We start from the raw sequence: 25,164 nt of genomic DNA on the forward strand, positions 1-25,164 counted from the left end.
AGAGAGAGAGAGAGAATGGTGTCAATCCATAATAAGAATCAGAATCATAATGTCTCGCTGAAATCATGGAGTTGCAGTTTAAAAACTAAATTATATAATTGTTTGTATCCAATTTTGCCCTTTAATGTACGAAAACCCTATTATAATGTACCGACTGATATTTAATCAAAGCCATCAGATTTATAGATCCAAGGGATTACATTAGTCCTATGTTTTATACTAAGGGATGATAAGGAGTATAATGCAACCCTATATATATATATATATATATATATATATATATATAGAGGCATGTTAGGGTGCCACCACCCCTTAAAATAACATCATACCACCATTTCTAGCCAATCATTTGTACACGTGGACGAATAATAAACTGCCACGTGGCAAAAAAAAAAAAAAACCAAAAAAGACGGGCAGCAATTTTGTAACCTTTAAACAACAATTTTTCTTGAACAGCAATATCCAACACGTTAGACAGCAATCTATAAATTGCTGTCTAACGTGTTGGATATTGCTGTATACCGTTTATAATATTGCTGTATAAGCGTTGTCACGTTGTCATTTTAAGAGGGGTTGTCATTTTAACACAAACCTATATATATGGCCAGCGTATTGCTGCCCGTCTTTTTTGGCGTTTTTTTTTTTTTTATTATTGCCACGTGTCAGCTTATTATTCGTCCACGTGTACAAATGATTGGTTAGGAATGGTGGTATGGTGTTATTTTAAGGGGTGGTGGCACCCTAACATGCCCCTATATATATATATATATATATATATATATATATAGTGATAAAATGCAAACCCATATATTGTACAAACTCCAAACTTTTTCAACACAATATCAATATAATGTCAACACAGTATAAAATTTCAAGATTCTGATATCAACACAATTTCAACACAACATCAACCGTTGACATTGTGTTGACATTTTTTGTTGCTATTATTTCATGATCTGTTGATATTTTCTAACGGTCCAGATCAAAGTTTGGAGTTTGTACAATATTTAGAGTTTGCATTTGATCACGTCCCTATATATATATATATATATATATATATATATATTTTACAAGATTGGACTTGTATTAGTTATTTGGTTTATCGGATCTAACACGGAATTGAGTCCAATAATTATTCCTCAAAGAAGGAATTAGTATATTTACAAAATTAATTCCGTCAACGCCCATTCAAACCTAAATCGAGTTAGGTCACAAGAATAACAAATAACCAAAATTTACTCACCAATTAATTCACGGATGCCAGGGCGTTAAAAGCATTAAAAGCAAAAATTTTAGGGTTCAAAAATTAGGGTTCGAAAATTAGGGGCGTTACAATTTTAGTGTGCATCTAAGGAGCATTGTCTAGCTCAATTCTCGAAGTTTCATCAAGTTCGCCTATACCTAACGGGTTTGAGGTGCTTCTACATACTAGGAGAAAGTCGTTTTATCGTTATGGACAGCGATGGATCTACTCAGTGCCAGCGGGGGCTTGCCCGGCGCCGGACCTCGAACCACCCTTATACCGCCGTGCTCCGACCGTCTCCGCCCCGGAGCGAGACGCCGAGCCCCGACTCCGTCTCCCCTGTGCAGGCTGTACTCCTCCCGTCCTCCCCCTCAATTTTAATTTCTGTAACAGAAAATTGGGGAAGAAGAAGAAGAAAAGTGGGCTTTTTTTATTTTGAACTATTTAATTCATTATTGGATTACTATTTTATTTTGGGCCTTTTAATTTAAATATCAAACAATTCCAACCCTAAGCCCTTACACAATTAAGCCCAATTGCCCAAATCTTCACATAAGCAGACGCAAACTTCACGCCAGGAGTTGGAGGCTTGAGATTTTCGAATTGCTTGATTTCGTCCGCTGCTGCCGGAGTTCTTCAGCGCGATTTAGGTAGGAATACATGTAAATAGGTGATATATCATATTGAGTATCTCAAGGGCTCAATTTCAATTTCTCAAGTTTTATTTGCCTCAATGCTTTTTAATTTAATTTGTACAGTATGCTTCAATTTTCAATCTTCATAAATTATAATTGATTAATTGGCTTGGATTTGATAGTTAGATAGTTCGGTGAAAATAGAATTAGTATAAAATCATTTACATTGTCTAAATAGTATGTTTGTAAAGTTATTACTGTATGAATATATATCATCTAACACTAAGAAATTTACTACCTCTATCCACCAAAATTTGTCCCATTTTTCCATTTACGTCCGTCCCCCAAAATTTGTCTCATTTCACTATTATCATTTTTGGTAGTGAACCACATATTCCACTAACTTTTTCAACTCGCTTTTCATTACATTTTTTAAAATCCGTGCCGAGTCAAAGTGGGACAAATTTTGGTAGACAGAGTTGTTATTGATTGTAGTTATGCATCGATACTTTTCCAAAAGACCAAGGAATGATTAAAAAAAATGGAAATGAAACCATTCTTTGGCGATTTCAGGACATGGCGACTCGCCGGAAATAGTTATTATCTAGTGTGTCGTAAAAGTTGAGCAGACATTACATGTAAAATTATATATTTTAATATGACAATCCGTGAGCACTAGCTGATACGTAATTATTCTAGCGGGATCGACTCAATTTATTGTTGGTTTGTTTTATTATTTTCGTTGTAATTTCATTCCACTTATCGTTGTTATTTTTTCGATTGTAATAGTTAAATTACCGCCTATACACAACTCAGGTATTTTGTCCCAATTTATCTAACATAGTGTACCTCCTAGATTCTTAACATCTTTCTTGTTTACAAGATGAGAGCCGAGCCTGTTGGCTTCTCGCCGCCTTCCGTTGCATGCTTGACTTTCGTGCTTCACGCTCCTAAATTCTTGAAGCAAGGAATTCTCAGTATAAATGGTAATACTAAAATATCCTTTTTGATTTGATATCCCTATTATTACTATCTTGTATGTGAATTGTGTTCGGTTATTGTCGTGAAAGCAATAATAACTGTTCTCCAATCCCAATTAGTTCGATGCTTTTTAAGAATGACCTAAAACCAAATTCATGCAGGCTTCGCTTGTACGTGCAGGATCTCTCCAAATGGGGATGTAATTAGTCTTTCAAACGATATACCTTCTTGGAGGAAAGATGAGCTTCCATGTGTTGGAAATAGAATTTGGGTATCTCAAGGATGTTGGAAAGAGAATTATGGATTCCCAACATATTGGAAAGAGGAGATAGCATTTATAATGTAGGGTTCCAAGTATTCTTGTCCCTAGATGCATTTATATTTCTTGCCCTATAAATACCAATGTACATTATATCCTCAAAACATAATTCAGTGAATAAACAATCTTCTCCAATGTTCAATATCTGATTATTCAACACCATGAAGTTTCTCAAGCGACCCGGAAATGGTAAAGGTCTTCTTCGAAGATGTGGAAAAAGGATTCAGAGAAACTAGTAAATCAAAGTGTTGGCTTTGCAACTCTTGTCATGAGCTCGAACCTGCTACTGAGTTGCTCCTAAACGCCTTGCCAATTGCGCCCTTAAATTTACACGACTCCAACAATGTCAAATCCACCAATTTCTTCTCTGAAGATTCATCCTGTTTACGCTGGCTGGCTGGATACTGAACCAGATGGATCTTTGGTGTATGTTTCATTCGGAAGTTTTGCAGTTTTCTCTCAGCAGCAGTTGGATGAGTTGGCTCTCAGGCTCGAGTAATCGGGCCGGGCTTTTCTATGGGTAGTCAATTTCCCAAGGATTACCCATTTAATGATGCTTGATCTAACTATTTTTGTGAGATTGATTTTCAATTTATCAACACAAGGCAAAAGATAATAATGATCCAACCAACAAAAATTGAATCTAAACAAGAATGGATGGAAGATTAGGAATGGAAAGCATGTGTATAATGATGAGATAAAAGAGTTATGACCATAGGACCTTGACCAAAAGAATGGAAACAACCCTAGGCAACTTTCAATAGCTCTATCACCCCTTGGCTCCACTACTCAATGGATACACCCCATTGATGCATACCTTTACTTGAATCAATCTATGAAATTGAAACAAGCAACCTTCAAGGAAGGAATTGAATACATTCTTCAAAGAGGAAAAACTCACTAGGGAGATAACTTCAATCACAATCTTATCTAGAATGAAAAATGACATCAAAAAGGTACTTATACTAAGAGCCCAAAATGTGAAAAAGGCCCACAAAAACTAAGTCTCGGGTGATTCACCCGGTCGGGCGAATTGTGCGGTCCAAAACACCCGCCCGGATGTTTCTTCTGGAATCTGGAATGCTTCACAACACTTTCACCCGGTCGGGTGATTTTCATGGTGAAAACACTCGCCCGGGTGTTCCTTCTGAAGCTCCCTGCCTCTTCTGCGCGGCTTTAGTAAATCGTCCATAACTCTCTCCTCCGAACTCCGATTGGGGCGTGTAAGATACCCACGCGAAGCTCTCTCAAAGACGAAGATAATTGTGGCAGTTTCAAAGCATTTGGAAGTCATCGTGATGGGCATAATACTGATTGAAGACAGCTGCAGGTACAAGCTTTGGTGCACCGCTTCCATGGTTGTATCATCCTCCCCTTCTTGGAAAGGATTTGTCCTCAAATCTGAGCCTTCCCTCTTCCTTGCTTCCCTGAGCATCCCTTGAGCTGTATTGGGTATGTGGCATGACCTCCCTCTTATCCTTGGACCCCAATCGATCCATGGCTCACGCCGTGAGGGACACTCTTGACGTCTAGCAACCGTGGTCATATCACTTAGGCCATCCGCATCCTTGTCTCGTATCCGTCTCATCTCTTCACTATTCATGGGCCCCACTATACTTTTCACCTCATCTCTTAACTAAGAGACATCACCTGCATCCCTCCATCTCTTAACCATCTCATCCCTTAACTATTCATTCAATTTCATTTTTTATTTTTATTTCCAACAAATTCAATTAATATTTCATTGAAATATTATATTAATACTAATAATTCATTAAATCATTAAAAACCACAAAAATTACAACATCCGAAAATACGAAAAATACATAATTGAAATCCTATGGAGTATTTTTAATTTTAATTTTTTAATTTTCAATTTTTATTACAATATTGAAAAATACAAAAATTAAAAATTACTATATTTTAATTTATTTTATTTTTGAATTTTCCTGATTTAAAAAAAAACAAAAAAAACATTTTAAACGGATATAAACGACGCCCACTCGCGGGCCGGCGAGTGGGCGTCAATCACGAACCGGAGCACGCCACGTCGCCAAGGCGCGTGTCTCGCCAGCTCGAGGCCGGCCTCTTCGGGACGCGTCACGCGCCAGACGGCTCGTCTCTTCGGGACGAGATGCATGCTGCATCGCCGTCTCGATGCTGTCTCGTCTCGTCGAGACGAGATAGGGACCGCATCGAGACGCGATGCGGATGCCCTTATACCCTCCTGGTTTTGGGACTGGGCTCGGGAAGATTGTGGAATGGGCGCCTCAAAATAGAGTCCATTCGCATCCATCCATTGGATGTTTCGTGTCACACTGTGGGTGGAACTCGACTATTGAAGGCGTGAGCAATGAGGTTCCTTTCCTATGTTGGTCCTTTTTTGCTGGCCAGCTGCATAATGAGAGGTACATTTGTGAAAAGTGGGGATTGGATTGAAAATTGATTTTGATGAACAGGGGATTAGATTCTGAGAAGAAGTTCTCAAGGAAAACGCATTGAAATTGAAGGAAATGTGTAGCAAGTGTGTTGCTAATGGTGGAACGTCTTGCAACAATCTTAAAAAATTTATTGATCATCTTGATAGAAAGTAGAGTATGACTTTTATTGATTCCTAAAATTATATCATCAATCATATTGCATCAATCATTATTAAATGTAATCGATCTTCACCATTGAGTATATGTTCGGTACTTGGTATTTTGCTGTTAACTTTTTGTTATCGCGTTTTTGTGTCCTCTATAAAATTAATGTTTTGTCTATAAAAAATTGTTTCGTTTGTCCCACTACATAATACACATTTCATTATTTGGGAGTACCAAAATTATAGTTCACACTTCTTAGTTTTTAACATTGTATAGTACCCTTGTTTATACACATTTAAGAAAAAATCAAATACTCCCTCCGTTCCATAGTAAGAGCATCCGCAATGGTCGGCTAGTCGATTCGTCGCGCTAGCCGATCGGCTAGCCGAACCATTGCAGTCGGCGAGAGAGAAATCGGCTAGCGGATCGGCGTGGGCTGGCCGATCGCTCGTCGCTGGCCGATCGGCTAGCCGCCATTGTGGCGGCCCGATCGGCCAGCGCCGATTTTTGATTTTTTTTTTTTTTTTTTTTTTAAAAACCTATATAAACGCGATATTCATTTCATTTTCATTTGCACCACTTGTTTTAACGAGTTTTCTCTCTCTCTCTAACTTTCTGTGCAAGAGCATCATCGAGCGATGGATCACAACAACGAGTCCAGTCCAGCGACGAGTGGATCTCAGACTCCCACGGTACCTGTGGGATCTGGATGGGGGCAGATGGGCCCGGGGTTTAACATCCCTTGGAATCAGATGATGGGGATGATGGCCGGTGCGCCGGAGGGGCGCAGAGGGGTATGCCGGGGGGTATGCCGTGGGGGATGTCGGGCGGCGGGCAGTCAGCGCCCGGGTGGGGGGGTATGCCCCAGATGCAGCAGCAGATTATGATGCAGCAGATTATGATGCAGCAGATGATGGGGATGATGTGGCAGGGCGGGATGCAGGGGGGGATGCAGCACGGTATGCATCCCGGGATGCAGGGGGGGTGCAGGGGTCACCAGGAGGTGACACGGTATATCGGCCCTCGCTTGATTTTTTGACAGCTTCGTTTCACACGTCGACCCCAGTGGAGACGCAGTTCACTGGCGATGACCTTCTGTCATTGCATGATATGGGGATCGATCTCGGGGAAGATGATACTCCCGTTCCAGCGCCGCGGGCCGCGCCGAAGAAGAAGACGAGGGGAAGGGCAAGGGCAAGGCGGTCGGCGAGTCATCGCAGCCCGCTGCCCCTGGCCGGAGGAAGTGGACGGAGGATGAGTACGCCGGGGTGGCCAAGGGGTGGTTGGAGGTGTGCGACGATCCGCTGGTTGCGAACAACCAGCGGGTCGTCAACATGTGGTCGAAGATCAGAGCTGCCTATAGGAGGCACTGTCCGCACGGGAAGGACTTCAGCAACGAGGAGGTCCGAAAGGGGTGGGAGCGCACCAGGGCCGCGGTGGGCCGTTTTGCGAATTTGTACGCCAACGCCCTCCGTCAGCTCAGAAGTGGGCAGAACGAGGACGACGCCCGGAGGATAGCCGCGAGTCAGTTCCCCTTGGAGGGGAAGTATAAGGAGTTCACCTTCTGGGTGTGCTTCTTGTTATTGAAGGACTCCGAGAAGTTCCGGGCGGGGTGTGACGCTGGGTGGCCGAAGAAGCAGCGACTGAACTATAGCGGCGACTACAGCGGCGGATCCCACGACCTCCCCCCGGATGCTGAGGAGTTTCCATCCCCTCCTTCATTTACTGGTCGCCCCCGACTGGTTTGACAGAAGCGGGCGCAGCGGGCTGCGAGGGGCGGATCCCCCCTATCGCCCCGCGAGGTCCAGTCCTCCGCCCTCCCACCCGCCCCACTCGAGTACACTCTCCATTCGCGTAACCATACGCGGGATTAGATGTACAAGGTCTTCCAAGAGTGGAAGAACGCCACGGATCCCACGGAGAAGATGTTTCTTCACGAGATGCTCGAGAGCATGCGTGTTGATTTGGAGATCGCGAGGGCACGGCTAGCGAGTTCCGACGTGGGCTCAAATACCACGGGCGGCGGCGGCGGCGACGGCGATGGCGACGGCGAGGACGACGGCGACGGCGACGACGGGGCTCGTGTGTGGAAGCCCTTTTTTTTAAAAAAAAAATCAGTTACTTTTTTTAAAAATCTTTGTACTTTTTTTTTAATGGACTGGATTATTTTTCCCGTATATGTCTCATAAATTTAATTCCGTATTTTAATCGTAATTTTAATTCCGTAAATGTAGTATATTTTGAATTATTTTTATTGCGGCTGGCCTATGGCTGGCCTAAATCTGATGTGGCAGGTGGTTTTTTTAGTGTTGCTGACGTGGCAGGGGAGAGAATGGCTGGCCTATGGTTGGCCTATGGCTGGCCTAAGCACCATTGCGGATGCTCTAATAGGGACGTTTTTCCATTTTCATCCGTTTAATAGCAATAGAGTCATTTCCCTTTTTAGTAAAAGTCAACACATTTTTCCACATCTACTTTACTCTCTCTTTCTTTTTTCTATCTTCATCTCTCTACCTTTTTCATTTTCCACTTTATTCTCTCTTTACTTAATTCACCTAACCCATTTTTTCTTAATCTCCGTGCCGAAAAGTTTTGCCTCCATTACTATGGAACAGAGGGAGTACTACGTAACATTATTTATATCAACTACTTTAAAAAATTCATACACAATAAACTTTTTTGCTACTCCCTCCATCCCAAGGTAGTTGAGTCGTTCCTTTTAGATTGTCCTAATGTAGTTGAATCATTTCTTTTTTTTTTTAGCACAATTTTTTCCTCTCATAACTTACTTTCTCTTTATCTCTCTTACTTTATTCTCTCTCTTATTATACTCTCTTCACTTTAACTTTTAACAAATCAATGCTTAAGTTTCGTGTTAAAGAAAATGCCCCCGCTACCTTTGGACGAGGGACTATACACAACAACAAATTAAAAGTACAGTTTATTCGTATTTGTAATACAAATTACCATATACTCCATTTGCATAACACTGCAACTAGACACACTTCTTTTTGTCAATTATTTTACTCCCTTCGTCTCTAATAATTTGTTACTATTTGATCCGACACGGGTTTTAAGAAATGTAATAGAAAATAGGCTGAAAAAATTAGTAGAATGTGAGTCCTATTTTTATATATTAGTTTTTATAATAAAATGTGAGCGAGACTGGATTAGTGGAATGTGGGGTCTATTAGCAAATATGGTAAAAGTGAAAGGTGGCAAATTTTAAGGACGGACGGAATAGAAATAAATGACAATTTTTTTTAGAACGGAGGGAGTATAAAATGATAATGAATACTACTTTGATCTTATTCAAGATGTCCACGCAACTGGTTTAGGCGCTGAAGATATGGTAGATGCAGCTAATGAAATGGGTTCGCAATCAAGGCCAAACACTGCAGAAGCCTACGAGAACAACTACGACTTTGATGAGTACTTCGAACAAGAAGGAAATCCAGATGTTGTGCCGCATGAAGAGCCTACTGATAGTGTTCAATCCTCTAGTGCTGGAGTGGCTGGGAAGAAGCGAAAAGGTCGAGATGCTTTGGATGGCCTTGTTGAAGTTATCGGGAAAATGCATGAAGACACTAATGCAAGGCTGCAATATCTAGCTACTCGAATTGGATATGAATTCGATTTGACTAAGGCCCGCAAAGAAGTTTTCGAGCTTGTAGGGGTCATACCTGGCCTAAGCTTGGAACAAGCCTCGGATGGCTCTGAGTTTATCCTTGCAAAGGTTGAGAGGCTCGACTTTTTCATGAGTTTGCCGGAAGGGGCACGACAAGTCTATGTGTATCGAGCCTTGGAGAAACAGAATGTCATGTGATGGGGTTGGGACTAGAATGATGCTTTTGAAAGCTTTTTATGTAGAAGTAGTAGTTAAATGTGCAAGGGAATTTGTAATTCATGATCAAATTATGTAGTTGGCCATCCTTTTTGGTGTGATGGATGCCGCTACTCCCCATAGTGTAGGGGAATTTGTCATTCATGATCAAATTATGTAGTAGGCCATCCTTTTTGGTGTGATGGATGCCACTACTCCCCATCTTTTGATCTACTGATGTATATTTTGGTAGACTTAAATGGCATCATTATCCATATGAGTCACTAATGTAAATTATTTGGTGTGCATTGATTGTCTAAAGTAGATATCTGTACAAGATTAAATGAACTAAATTATAATTAAAACACTCTCTTTCACCAAACAAGAAAATAGCTTATTCACTGCACTACAAACCATCAATCAAATTTTTTTTAAACGTTCTTAGTTAAATGACAGAAAGGGAAAAAGATAACTACTAAGACATGAGTTGATTTATACTACATACTAGTGGATCTATAGATGCAACCATAAGTTTTTTAAGCATGCTTAGTTAACTGACAGCAAGGGAAAAAGATCTATACTAAGACATGAGTTGATTTAGACATAGTAGTAGACGATTAAGTATATGTCAACCACAACATCAACTGAAAACAAAATTAAACATTTTAAGCCATTGAAGTACCTTGGATGGAGCCAAACTCAGTGTTCATTGAAGAAATAGAACTGGACGACCCGATGATCAATCATCTGGAAGTTGCACCGATTCCCTACCTTCAAAATGTTTTTTTGAACAATGGCCTTCCAACCATGCTTCGCCCAACTACCAACTTTCAAGAGTCTCACGGTCCATGACACATCATATGGAAGCTCAACCCCATGCTTGTTCACCCATTCAGGACAGAGTTTTCGTAAATGACAAGACAGTTGACATATTTATATGAGCTTGAATTGTAAATTATAAGTCTAACTCAGAAAAAGATAATCTCAATGGATGCAAAAGATGGTCAGGAGACTTACCAGTCTATATTTGTTATTTGTCAAAGAGAAGCTCTTGAGGAAGCTTGGCTTATTGCAATGATCAAACATCCACGAATCTGCAGAAGAACTAATAGTCAGATGTGCGTAGTCAGGACGAGCAAAATATTATTCGGAGAATTGATGTTTGCGGAGGAGAAATTCTTTCACCAAGGTCCTCTTACGAACATGGAAGTGATTATTTTGAAGGAGAGGATCTGGACTCTTCAACTAAAAACACGTATTTGAAGTTTGCATTTAATATGTGGTGTGTAACAGCTCATGAAACACCTTTTTCAGAAGTGGATGGGGTGAATTAAGTAGCTCATTTGTGAAATATCAGGAGTAGTTTGGATCCAAGCATTAATAATGTTACAATTGGTGGTTCGAATAGTAGTCGGCGGTATTTACTAATGCCTTGAAGACTAATTCTAACGTGTTGAGGTGGTGAAAAGAGCATGGAGCCTCAATCCTACTGCATTAAATCTCAGTCTCTGTCAACTATGAGCTCATGAGGATGTTGAAGAGGTTGCAGAAACTAATTTCACAAGTATTTAAAGCTAACAGTGTTATGGTTCAAATAGTAGTCGGCGATATTTATCACACCTATTAGATGGATCTTCATGTATAAATAGATGAGACTTGAGCACGTATCCAGGCATTCCCTCAAAAAATCATCCTTGAAAATGTCTATGAATATTCCAAAGCAAGATGCGTTTTTCTACAAAGGAAGTTGGTCAGCTGAAGTCGACGACAAGCTGCTGTCCGCGATAATACGTCTGCGACGACGTGATCCTTGGATTGGGGACGTGATACCTGGATGGGCTATTATCGAAGCTAGCGATCTCTTTTATAGGGAGTTGGGCAGTAATTTTACTCTCACTGAGATTCACCAACGTGTGAAGCTCCTCGAAAGACGATTTCGAACGTTCAAGGAGATCCTTGACACCCCAGACATTATCTGGGACTTGAGCCACAAAATCATCAGAGCCAATGATGTAGTCTGGAATAAGATCTTTCAGGTTCACTTTCCATTATTTAATACATAAAAATTTGCACATTTAACTATTTTTCAAGTAGTGCATTATTGTAGAGCGAGCAAGTGCAATAACTTTTCCAATCTGTGCAGCAAAATCCATTTGCAGGTGCGTACTATCATAGAGACGAGCCAGAATTCTCTAGACTCGTATCCCTGTTCAAGTTATCTAATGTGCAGGTTGAGAATGAGCCAGATGTTGTGGTCATCTCGAACTCTACTGCATATGTGAATCATAGCCCAACCAAGAAAACTGAAGTTGTGGAGGACTTGGAGGAGGTAAACTCTCCGCTGTTTGGAGGGTCTTGGAAGGCAAAACGAAAGTTATTCAACGACGATCTGGAATTAGGAGATGGTGTGAATAACTCACTAGACCGTGAATCCACCACGAACGTGATGACCCATGCCCCACGTTTTGATGATCTCAAGAACAAGATCGAGAACCGCCCTCGCCGGCGATATCCATCTCCAGTTAGGCGCTTACCACAGGCGTCCCCAAATGGTAGTTCATGTGCATCTTGGAGCCCCCTCCCAACCAGTCGAAAAACAGCTCCGTAGTTGCAGTGGAGGTTGAAGCATGAACCGAAGGAATTATTATCTATATTGGTAGTCATTTTTTGCATGTAATGCCCATTATCCTTCTTCGGTTCTCTGTTGTGTTCTTGCTTTTGTTAATGCTTTGGTAAATGGAAGTTTATTAGTACTTAGTTATCTATGGATTAGACGATAGATCTCCTAGTGATGTACACCCACTTTTTTTGGTATATGATATCATGTGGGCTTTGTTTTGTGTCATCTCCTCAACTAACAATTACAAATCTTAACTTATGTCTCCTTATATATAGCGTCTTAAATCCATATTACTCTTTAAATTCCACTGATCAATCATAGCATTAACTGAAGTGGGAGATTTAGAAAAAAGAGTAAGTTGCTAAAAATTAAAATAAATGTACTTGTATGTAAATATATCTTAGAGGCATTTCAACAAACATATTCTATGTGAAATGTTTTTTGTGAATAAACAGTGTGAAAAACCCAAAATATCTAAGTTATACGTATTACTTTTAATTAGATAGTAATATAGTACTATTACTTAAGTTATTTAATGTTAGTAAGTTAAATATAATATCAGTTTAAATTCGTGATTGTTAAATTTTGATTGAAATCAATTTAAAAAAAAAAATAATACTACAAATCTTAAAATGTCTCCATTTATAAGTTATATTATTCTCCAATTCACAACCAGTTTTCGTAAACCAAAACCAAAAAGAGGCAGTGCAACAAAAAATGACAAACTGTAACATATGTCTTCATTGTTAAATCATATACTATCCAATTCAAAACAAATATTTATAACCCAAAAGAGAAATTGCACCTACAAAATACAAAGCTTAATTTATGTCTCCGTTTGGAAGTTAAGATAATCTAAGCATACACTTTAGTTAAACACTAGAGTCTGCATTATGCTAAAGTGCTTTTGCTTGACTAGTACAAAACAAACTTTGCAAAAATAACAGAAGTATCAATGCTTCGACGATTCCAATCCAAGTACATTTTTTGCATTCATTGATCTCCATAAATCAGCTTCTCAATCTCAGTAGCCGTGCTCTTGGTACTGGATATATCAAGCATGAAACAAATCACAAGATTATGAAGAGTACATCAAGTTTTGAGAATCAATTATTTGCATTTAAATGGCATGACGTACCGTATTCCACATTGATTCAGCCAAAGTGTCCCGCATCACATTCCATTCTGTTGATGGTTCAACTCCATCAACGAATTCAGCGTTAACACCTTCATCTATAATTTCAGCCCCATCCCCTCCATTCATCTCCAATTCAATAGGATCGTCAGGCATGGCGGATCTAACATAGTTATGTAATAAAAAGCATGCCATAATTAGTCTAATTTGAGTCTTCACAGGGTAATATGATGCACTTCTGAGAATGCCCCACCGCATCTTGATCACTGCAAAAGCACGTTCTATAACATTACGTGCACGTGTGTGACGCAAATTGAACAATTCACGAGGATTTTGTGGAGCCTCAGTTCCGGGTCCCCATTCCTTCAAATGATAACGCACACCCTTGTAAGGGGTAAGAAATCCCTCAGAATTTGCATAACCGTTATCGCATAAATAGTAATTCCCTGCATGGTTTTTACAAAAATCCAGATTAATAATACATATACAACAACTGTAACAAGATAATCAACTAAAATCAAAGACACCTTGAGGGACCCTTAGTCCATTAACCCTGTTCATAGCATCACGTAGCACTCGAGCATCACCTGCAGACCCTTCCCACCCCGGTAGCACATATACAAAGTTCAGATAGTGATCGCACACTGCTAATGTGTTTGTGCAAATTTGTCCTTTCCTCGAACGGTATCTTGGCTTCGCATCATTTGCTACTTGAACATTGATGTAGGTCCCATCTAGTGCCCCTAGACAGCCCTAAGAGGTCATCCGATAGTAACTCCCATCAATATAATATGCCCACAAATGATATTATTCAACTGTAAATTACACAAATAAGTATTGATATTAATACAAACATAGGGGACAGTTTTTTATGTATTTTTTTTACCTTAAACCACTTCCATCTATTGTCGTCGCAGTCATTCGGAATGGGTATTGGGTGGACCATTAGTACGCCCTACAAGCGGAGAATGGCTCGTAATACACGGTGTACATAGCGTGACACTGTGTATGAAGACCTCCAGAAATCGAACCGTACGACACGATTCTTCTTGTGGTGTGCAAGAATCCCCAAGAACATGGCGACTTGTTCCTCGACAGTCACAAATCTTCCATCCACTAAATCCCCTGATTGCTTAATAATTTGGCATAATCTACCGAAGGCATTTCTATCCATACGAAGATTATCCAAACATGACACATCAGTCACCCCAAACAGCCGATTCTTGCGTCTGACCTGCTCAGGGATCCTCATAAGATGTCCATATGCCGCCCGTATGTTTCTCTGTCCAATCCGTCGACCTTGTCTCTTGTTGGATAGATATATCAAAATTACAGACACCAAGTCAAGATGATGATTTTGGAGCACATCCTCCATCATTTGAAGCAGAATTGCAGGCGTAGAAACACGGCTCGCCATGTGCTGATCTGAGAACCACACTAATTCAACTTACTATGCAAATGCTAATAGAGTAAAATGCTTGAGTCACCAAAACAACATACATAGATATAAACAAATGAACTAAACCTCAAGTGGGTAGCCCAAATATTGAATTTCATGCTCAGAGCGACATAATTTAAACTCCTGGAGAAGCCAGGAACAAATAAATTCAACCTCAGACAAGTATATAAATAAGTAAATATGCATTGGTTTATCAAATATTTCATCCGATTAAGACATGTTATATATACATGGATGCCCTCATTCATATTTCATATCCCAAATGAATATCCATTCATTCAAAACAAGTGTTTCTATATGAGCTTCTAAATTAAAAGCTACTACCTACTTGCAAAGTTAAAGGCTCTCAATTCAGAAAGAGGCATCGTGCATAATTTATTTTCAAATCTCAAACAATAAATTACCATGCTCATAGGACATATTTTAACCTCTTGTATAAGCTAGGAAGCAGTAAATTCAACCTCAAACAAGTAATTATGACAAGATTTTTATTCTCAAACAATCAAACGCCTATAACCAATTGCAAAATATGCATCACATATAATGGCCGGTTGCTATACCTGAGAGAGACAGAGATGGCGGCTGGCTTTGAGAGAGACAGAAAGAGTGTTTGGCTTGCAGCGAGGGTTTGTCGGAGCTTGTTGTCAATTACACCAGATAAAGCCTCATGATACAGCTTCGTCAATTACTATTTGACCTTCCGTTTCTTCGGCAGATTTTGGCGGCGGAAGAGGTACCCAAATTATTTTTCAATTTGCAATTGAAAATTTGAACGGATGAAAGGTAAAAGCTTACGTTTCTTCGACAGATTTTGGCGGAGGAAGAGGTACCCAAATTATTTTTCAATTTGCAATTAAAAATTTGAACTGATTTTGTAAGGGCAAAATAGAAGGATAAATATGGAATATTGTGCATTAGCTGTGCTACGAATTCCAAGATGGGTTTTTAATCCATTTAATTTTGGTGGATTTTAAACATGCATATATCCATTAGGAACAGTTAAAAAAAGCGGGTCAATGCCTTTTCTCCCGGGTCATGCGGATTATTAATCAAGTGTACAAAACAGGGTGATTTCTGTGGATAAATCATATAATCCAGCCCAATCAAGGCTACAAAACAGGCCCTAAATGTCAACTTTAATATTTGGAAATAAATTTCTCTCTTCTCTCCTCATTAAAATATTTAACTATTTTTTTTATCCTCCTAAAATCTCGCGCCACTAAAAATGTGGACATCTAAAAATGAAACTAAAGGAGTAATTAAAGAAAAAGAAAAATTAAAAAAAAAAGGATAATGAAAAGAAAATTGTTCTCTGCGTTATGCTCTCTCTTGTGACCACTCAAGATAATTAAACCAAAAATTACTAGTATTAAACTTAGCATTCATTTTGAAATAAATCAAACTTTAATAACTAATTTAATACAAATATTACAAGTTTAATAATCATTTATTTTACTTTACTTTTTATCTACTTCAATTATTTATTACTCCTTCCACTCCATTCAAGATTACAATATTCTTGTGTGGCATATAATTTTAGGAGAAGTTGTTAGGTTAAATAAGTAAAGAGAAAAAAGTAATTGAATATTTTAATAAGGAGAGGGGAGAGATGGATTCATTTCCAAATATAGAAAATGGACATCTTGGGTGAAACAATCTAAAATGGAAAGGTGAATATCTTGAATAGGATGGAGAGAATATCATTTTCTAAAACGAGTTCTCAAAATTAAACACCTCTACAACAGAGAGACGAAAGTAGTACTCCATCAGTCCCATAATAGATGTCATATTTTCCTTTTTAATTTGTCCACAAAAGATGTCACATTTCCTTTTCTGGAAAAAGTTCCCTCTCACATTAATATAAATATATTATTTTCTCTTTCCACTTAACACCCAAAAACAGCACCTCCTAAAATCATGTGTCAATCTCCAAATGTGACATCTACTATGGAACGAAGGGAGTAGTAGATGGTGGGCCCATAAATTATAATGTAAAAGAAAGGAAAAAATTATTTCCATAAATGGTTATGGACTATTATTATGGGACGATGGAAAAGAAAATTCAACTTATTTCTATGGGATAATAGTCAGCTCTTCTTTTAGCTAAAAGTGGAGCATATCTTTCCTCTTTTCCTTTAATATCTCTTGGTTTCTCTACTTTATTCTACTCCCTCCGTCCCAACTAAATTGAGTCATGTTAATTTTTTGGAATGTCCCAATAAACTTGAATCATTTCCTTTTTTTTTAATAAAAGAACAAAATATCCAATCATTCTTACTTTATTCAATCACATACTTTACTCTCTATTTATCTTTCCCACTTTATTCATCTCTCCTACTTTTCAATATAATTTTTTAATCTTCGTGCCCAAAAGTTACGACTCAACTTAGTTGGGACGAGATCTTTTTACTTTATTTTCTCTTTATTTATTTACTTGATAGAATTTCCTTAAATTTCGTGCTTAAATATAAAGAGAGTACCAAATAAGACATTATGGAATAATTAGAAAGAAATAGTTCCTCGTTTAATATACTCCCTATGTCTCATTAAATATAAAATATTGTCATGAGTTTATGTTCTGTATTAATTATAAAGAGAAAATAAAATAAAATAAAATGTTGGGATAATAGTATTTCCATTTTACAAACATTTCATTTTTAATAGGACAATAAAGAGAAAACGTTTAATTTTTAATAAGGCAAAGGGAATAGTTCAGACAAATTATATTCACATTTATAAAGTTATATAAAAGCTATCCGCTTTCCATCTAAAATGATACTCTCCCTACTAATTTTTCACTTTTGTCATTTCGTTTGTCCCCCATGAATTGTTCATTTTTACTATAAATGATAAGTAGATCCCACATTTCACTAACTTATTTTACTCACATTTTATTGTAAAACTAATACATAAAAGTAGAATTTATATTCCATTAACTTTTTAACCTACTTTCCTTTACATTTCTTAAGCTCGTGCCCAAACTAAAGTGACACATAACGAGAGATGGAGGGAGTATTTGTGTCACACCACAACCTCTCTGACGTATATATTTATAATAAACAAATACAAATTAAAGTAAAGAAATCACATATTAATTATTTCACCGGCCAAATACTATAATTACAAACATCCACATATATAAATAAACATCAAATATCATAAACAATTTCAGATCCATATACATATCTCTATGCTCAATTTATTATTCTGTGACAAATAAAGCCTGGTATCTGCCCGGGATTTCCAATATGCCAATATGATTGACTCGTAGGTCCCAATATGATTGACCCATAGATCCCACTGTGATTTGACCCGAAGATCCCAACATGATTGAGTCCCACTGTGATTTGACTCGAAGGTCCCAATATGATTTACCCGAAGGTCTCAATATGTCCACTTTGATTTCAGATTCAGGGCAAGACTATCACAGATCTTTTTTAATCAAATGACTCATGTACTTTCAATACCATACAGTGGCAGACGCAGAAATTAACGGAAGTAGGGGCTAAATTCTCAAATTTTACCTTAAACATAAATTTGTAGGTAATTTAGATTATTAATAAGGCTTTTATATAATAATGTGTATAGAATATGAATAAATTATAGAACTTTATAGTAGAAAATAATTAAAAAAATGAATTCGTTAGGGGCTAAAGCCCCTCCCCCATTGTGTGTAGGTCTGCCAGTGATACCATATGTAAAACATATCAATTCTATCATTTAGATATCCTTAATATATAGATTGTCAAATAATTCCAATGCAGTATATAAATAAATCCCTTACATCAATTATATATTCACATCATATTCCACCCTATAAATTAAACATTCACTTCAATATAACATATAACAATCAATCGTCTAATATTTGTAAAATAAATAATGATTGTAATATTTGTGAAATAAATAAATAAATAAATTTATACGTACCTATATGACAAGAATCTAACAAAACCTCATCCATACAAACTACGTAAGCTGAAATATGGTAGTGATAAAATGCAAATTTATAGATTGTACAAACTCAAAACTCCTCAACACAGCTTCAATACAATATCAATACAGTGTAAAATTTCAAAATTTTAATGTCAATACAGTATCAATATAATATCAACACAACATCAATCATCGACTACCAATTGTTGAAATTCTATTGACATTTTCCTATTGATGTTTTTTTTTATCTATTGATATTTTTCAATGATCCAGATCATAATTTTAAAATTGTACCATATTTAAAATTTTCATTTGATCGCATCCTAGCTCAAATATTTATATATTTTCCCAAATTCTATCCTCTCTCCACTCGGTCCCTTCCTCCCCCTCTCCTCTCTTTTTTTTCCTCGGTTTTTTTTCTCTAACTAACTAATGACGTGTCCTCAATTAGCTTTTAGTCACAGGCTTAACATTTGGCCACCTAACTAAAATACATGCATTCCTCCTCTAACTCCAACGTATCATTACATTTTATATAGATATATTTTTATTAAAATATTATAGTGGCTAAGGTTTGGACAATTTAAAAGTTTTCTAATTTAGGCATCTCTCATATGTGCATATAATAGGATATTTGAGTAGGGAATATGGAAGTACAGTAGTTAATGTTGAAAATAATAATATCGAGTTTTAATTCACTGTGGTGAAGTGTGTATTTAGTTATTGTAGTTATAATTATCTACTGATATTATAATTGAATGTAATTTACTATTCCAAAATATCACCAAGAATATTCCTGATTAATTTAAATTCATAATAACAACAACAACAACAACAACAACAACAATAATAATAATAATAATAATAATAATAATAATAATAATAATAATAATAATAATAATAATAATAATAATAGTTACTCTCTCCGTCCCATAAAAGTTGAGACAAAACTTTTGGGCACGGAGATTAAGAATTTATATTAAATAAATAGGAGAGATGAAAAAAGTAGGAAAAATAAGAGAGAATAAAGTAAATGATGGAATAAAATAAGAGTGATTAGATGTTTTGTCTTTAGTTAAAAAAGGAAATGACTCAACTTTGTTGGGACGGACTAAAAAGGAATACGACACAACTTTTATGGGACGGGGGGAGTATTATGTATTAGTATGATTTATAATTTAAAAACTATTATTTAATAAATTATTACTACATCCTTCGTTTAATAATATAGATACTATAAAAAAAATTTGTAGAAAAGATAAATAAAATGTGAATCCTATTTTTATATATTGAAAATGGATTGTGGAATTTATTATAAAAAATAGTAAAATAGTCAGCGTTGCTAATGTTGATAGATACATTAAAAAGAAGCTAGTGACACATAATAACAGAGATATGAAGTAATTAGAAAGTATAATAATAATATAATTATCAGTTCTTTCATTTAATATTTTTTACAAATAATTGAAAATAAGAAAAGAAACCAATTAGCCCGAAAAAAGATAGTATGATATCAGCGTTTCCTCACACGTGATAAAAATGGAAAAAAATGTGTGGTTAAAAGTTGATACGTTCGATTTTTATACATCCATATCCGACTAGTCGATAGGATTTCAAAAGCAGGAGCTCCGATGGCCGGCAAGAGAGCTCATGTGTTGGCCGTTCCAATCCCGGCCCAAGGCCATGTGAAACCGCTAATGAGCCTCTGTCGCCAAATAGCCAAACACGGCATTAAAGTTACCTTTGTCAATGCCGAGTCTATTCATCGCAAAATACTTTCTTCCGCATCTCCTCAACAAGATGAAGACGAAGATGATTCCGACCACAACCTAGTGATGGAAACTATCCCTGACGGTCTCACTCCTGAAGACGGTCCAAACAGCCTCTTTACGCTGCTCGAGACTCTCCGAAAGACAATGCCACAAACCTTAACAGAGTTGATTCAAAGGATCAACACCTCCAATCCTAACGAGAAGGTTACCTGTCTCATTGCTGACATCTCATTTCCATGGATTTTCGACTTTGCTGGTAAGATGGGAGCCGAGCCTGTCTGCTTCTCCCCACCTTCCTTCGCCTGCTTGGCCTTCATGCTTCACATTTCCAAACTATTGGAGCAAGGAATTCTCAATATAGATGGTAATATATACAAAATCATCACTTTTGTTTTTATCTCTATTATTACTCTATTGTGAATAATGTTCGGTTATTATCTTAAACGTAGTACATAAGTGTTGTACAATCCCAATTGATTCAAGGCTTTTTGAGAATGACCTAAAACCAAATTCATGTGGGCTTAGCTTGAAGCCGACAATATCAAACTAATGATAATTGACGATATATCCTAACAAATTATGTGCAGGATCTCTCCAAAATGGGGATGCAATTAGTCTTTCAAACTATATACCTTCTTGGAGGAAAGATGAGCTCCCATGGTGTTTCCCCAGCAACCCGGAAATGGAAAAGGTATTCTTCGAACGTATGAAAGTATACAAAGAAGCAAGTAAAGCAAAGTGGTTGCTTTGCAATACTTGTCATGAGCTTGAACCTGCAGCTATTGAGTTGCTTCCAAACGTCTTGCCAATCGGGCCCTTAAATTTACTCGACTCCAACAATATCAAATCCACCAATTTCTTCTCTGAAGATTCATCCTGTTTACGTTGGCTGGACACCAAACCGGATGGATCTGTGGTATATGTTTCTTTCGGAAGTTCAGCAGTTTTCTCTCAGCACCAGTTGGATGAGTTGGCTCTTGGGCTTGAGCTATCAGGCCGGGCTTTTCTCTGGGTCGTCCGGCCCGACCTCGCCAATGGGTCACGTGTCATTAACCCTCCCGGGTTCGGGACTGGGCTCGGGAAGATAGTGGAATGGGCGCCACAAAGCAGAGTCCTTTTGCATCCATCCATTGGTTGTTTCGTGTCTCATTGTGGATGGAATTCGACTATTGAAGGCGTGAGCAATGGGGTCCCTTTCCTATGTTGGTCCTATTTTGCTGACCAGTTGCATAATGAGAGGTACATTTGTGAAAAGTGGGGGATTGGATTGAAAATTGATTTTGATGAAGAGGGGATTAGATCAAGATATGAAATCAAGAACAAAATTGACATGCTGTTTTCTGATAATAAGTTCAAGGAAAACGCATTGAAACTGAAGGAAATGTGTGGAAAGAGTGTTGCTGAGGGTGGATTGTCTTGCAACAATCTGAAAAAGTTTATTGACCATCTTGATAGGAGATGAAGGATGGTTTTTAGGTATTCCTAAAATTATATTATTAATCATACTTTATCAATCCTTATTAAATTTTATCTATCCTTCCAATTGAGAGTACATATGTTCAGTATTTGGCTAATAATGTTGTACTCGTTTGTGATCGCTTGTTAATGATCGCGTCCTCAATAAAATTCATGTTAGTCTATAAAAAATTGCTTCATTTGTCCCACAATATAGTGCACATTTCATTATTTGGGAGTATCCAAATAATAGTTCACACTTTTTAGTTTTTAACATCTCTCTGGTATACTACCCTTAGTTTTGTACACATAGTTTTATACTGCTACATAACATTTTTTATACTTCTATTCAATATTAATAGAGTCATTTTACAATTTTAGGAAATTCCAAATAAATTGAATCATTTCTATTTTGCTCAAAAAGCAAATATCTCTCTTTATTATCTCTTCATTTCTCTTACTTTATTCTCCATCTACTTAACACACTAAGAATGTATTCATATCTATATGGTATTCAAAAAGCAAAACACTTGTTAGTCCATTGGAACTTTTGATCTAACGGTTAAATTAATGTCGCGTGTTATCTAATAATGTAGATTATTAGTCTAATAATGTAACTTAACTATTAATGTACTATTTTAGTAAAACAATGTAGATTTAATTAGTCTAATAATGTAGCTTGGCTAATAATGTAGCATCGTAGTATAATTATATAGTTTATCACAACCATCCAATCCAGGATCTAATGACTGTCATTTGTTTGATGCTCAACACTAAGAATATATTAGGACCTTAAAGCTCCCTTTTACACACTATTCTTAAACTCCATAACGAAAAAAAAACGTCTTAATTAAGAAGGAACGGAGGGAGTATTAACTACTTTCAGAAATCTAAATACGATAAACTTATTTAATAAATAGGGAATAAACAAAGTAAAAATAAAACGGATAATAAATAGAAAATTGGAATTGTATAACCAAAGTCGTTACTAACACATCCCTAGAATCCTATGAGTTTAGTTACACATAAATGAATAAGCTAAACACATAGATTGATGGGGAAACAATTTGAACATAAAACTAAAGAAAATAAAACTCGTAGGTTGAATCCTTGTCGTTCTTGATGTTCTTGAAATCCTTCTCAACTCCTTGCGCAATTGAATTATTTTGATTAAGCTTGAGGTCTTATTTATAGGGGAAAGTCAATCCTCATTGTAGAAGGAAAAGATCTTCAAAATATGGTAAATCTTGGAGCAGATCTAGGGCAATTCAGATTCGCCGCCTTTCTCCAGCGGGCCGCCGCACCTTGGCCGGCAGTCGCCGCGTTGGAGTCCAAAGTCTCTGTTACACCGATGGCGGACCGCCGCACAACTTTCGGCGGTCGCCGGGCGAGACTCTCTTCCAAGTGTAATTTTCCGAGGCGGACCGCTGCACTGCTCTGACCGCCAGGCACCGGCGGTCGCTGGTCGCCGTCTGACTCCAGATTTCCAGACTTTGCGTTTTGGCTCCCTTTTTCGGCTCAATTATGCACATTTCTCACAAAACACGTCAAAACACCAAAATAGATAAAATATACAAATAATGGACGTGTAGAGTGACTTTGACATCAAAAACGGAAATAATGGCCTTAAAACAGTGCAAAATCCGAGCGTATCAGATACTACACCCTAGCCCCATGGAATACTAAACCCTAGGGATCCGGCCTTTACAGAACTAAAACGACGCTACATTCTGGATAACAAATGCTACATTATAGTGTCATATACATTATAACACATGTATCGTACATTACTTACAGTATGTGAATGTGTGCATACTACAACCTAGCTGATTGGATTGCTAAACCCAAAAGGTATGGTTTCAACTTTCTTGGATCGACTGATAACCGTGAATTTTGGAGTTGATTAATAATTCAAAACAGTAAAAATTATGTTACTATATCTGTACATTATTCACGGTTAAGCATGTACATTATTTCGCGAAATACATACATTATTCACCATTCGAGTTGTACATTATTAAATAGTATGCATACATTATTTACCATTTGGACTGTGCGTACATTATTTACCATTTGGACTGTGCGTACATTATTTACCATTTGGACTGTGCATTATTACACATTACGCGTACACACCCTAGCCCATATGGAATAAAAAACGATACTACATTATGGATTCAGAATGCTACATTTTTTGTACATATACTTTATCAGTGGAAATACGTACATTACTTACAATATGGGATTGCGTAAATACTACACCCTAACCCCGCAGTCTAATACATCCTAGGGAAATCGTGTTATCAGCCGATATTGAAGGAACTAAAACGATGCAACATTAAGGGATAAAAATGATGATAAACGAGGTGGCTGTGTAATGTACATTAAGTTAAACATTTCGTACATCAATGCCTGCAGATTCGACGTCTTACACTACAAACAAAACTCAACTGACAGGAGATACGAATGATTACAAATTGATGTAAAAAACAATGATAATGGTGACAAGTTCATGACGATTAAAAACTGATAATAGTACAATGCAATTACATTCTTCCATCGTCGACACCAAAAAAACTCCTCAAAGAAGCGTTGATTGTTGGACAAATCAAAAATTTTTGTCAAGATCGTCGTCTTGCGTGAAGTTTGTTATCAACGATTGTGTTATCAAGGATTACAATTATTGATGGGAACGAAATCAGCAAAATAATTTCCATAAATACACGTACAAAGTGGGAGAGAATCATGGGTATAAATAATCGTAGCATAATCAAGTTCCTAAATTAACCTTTTTATTATATTTTAATGAATTAAAATGAATGAGATATCCTACAATCTCGGTCATTAAATAATAAAAATGAGTGGTTCAGATTTGTGTTATGTTTAAGTAAGATTTAGAATAATGATATGAATACATCCCAATCTTAAAATATTTAAGCATCCCTTTTGTTTAGTTTTTTTTTTTGTCACTGTCATTACTACTTATGTAAATAATGTCTTGAGACTTAACTCAAAGCGGACAAAATATATATATATATATATATATATATATATATATATATATATATATATATATATTCTAACAAATTAAGGGCAGGATCTCTCCAAAATGGGGTTGTAGTTAGTCTTTCAAACGATATACCTTCTTGGAGGAATGGTGAGCTTCCATGGAGTTTCCCCATAGACCCGTAAATAGAAAAG

The 25,164-nt window shown here is 37.2% G+C and overlaps 1 protein-coding gene and 1 pseudogene across 1 annotated transcript; both read left to right on the forward strand.

Moving 5' to 3' along the window:
- Positions 1–1,605: 1,605 nt before the first annotated feature.
- Positions 1,606–5,772, forward strand: LOC125215539 (UDP-glycosyltransferase 83A1-like; annotated as a pseudogene).
- A 14,552-nt stretch (positions 5,773–20,324) lies between these two features.
- On the forward strand, positions 20,325–22,060 carry LOC125210244 (UDP-glycosyltransferase 83A1-like). Its single transcript, XM_048109810.2, has 2 exons — positions 20,325–20,872; positions 21,096–22,060. The coding sequence occupies exons 1-2, from the start codon at positions 20,368–20,370 to the stop codon at positions 21,968–21,970; spliced, it is 1,380 nt and encodes a 459-aa protein (XP_047965767.2). The 5' UTR covers positions 20,325–20,367; the 3' UTR covers positions 21,971–22,060.
- The last annotated feature ends 3,104 nt before the right edge of the window (positions 22,061–25,164 follow it).

This window comes from Salvia hispanica, chromosome 3 (assembly GCF_029641045.1).
Source record: "Salvia hispanica isolate PSC_SH4W2 chromosome 3, Shi_PSC_v1, whole genome shotgun sequence".
Lineage (NCBI taxonomy): Eukaryota > Viridiplantae > Streptophyta > Magnoliopsida > Lamiales > Lamiaceae > Salvia > Salvia hispanica.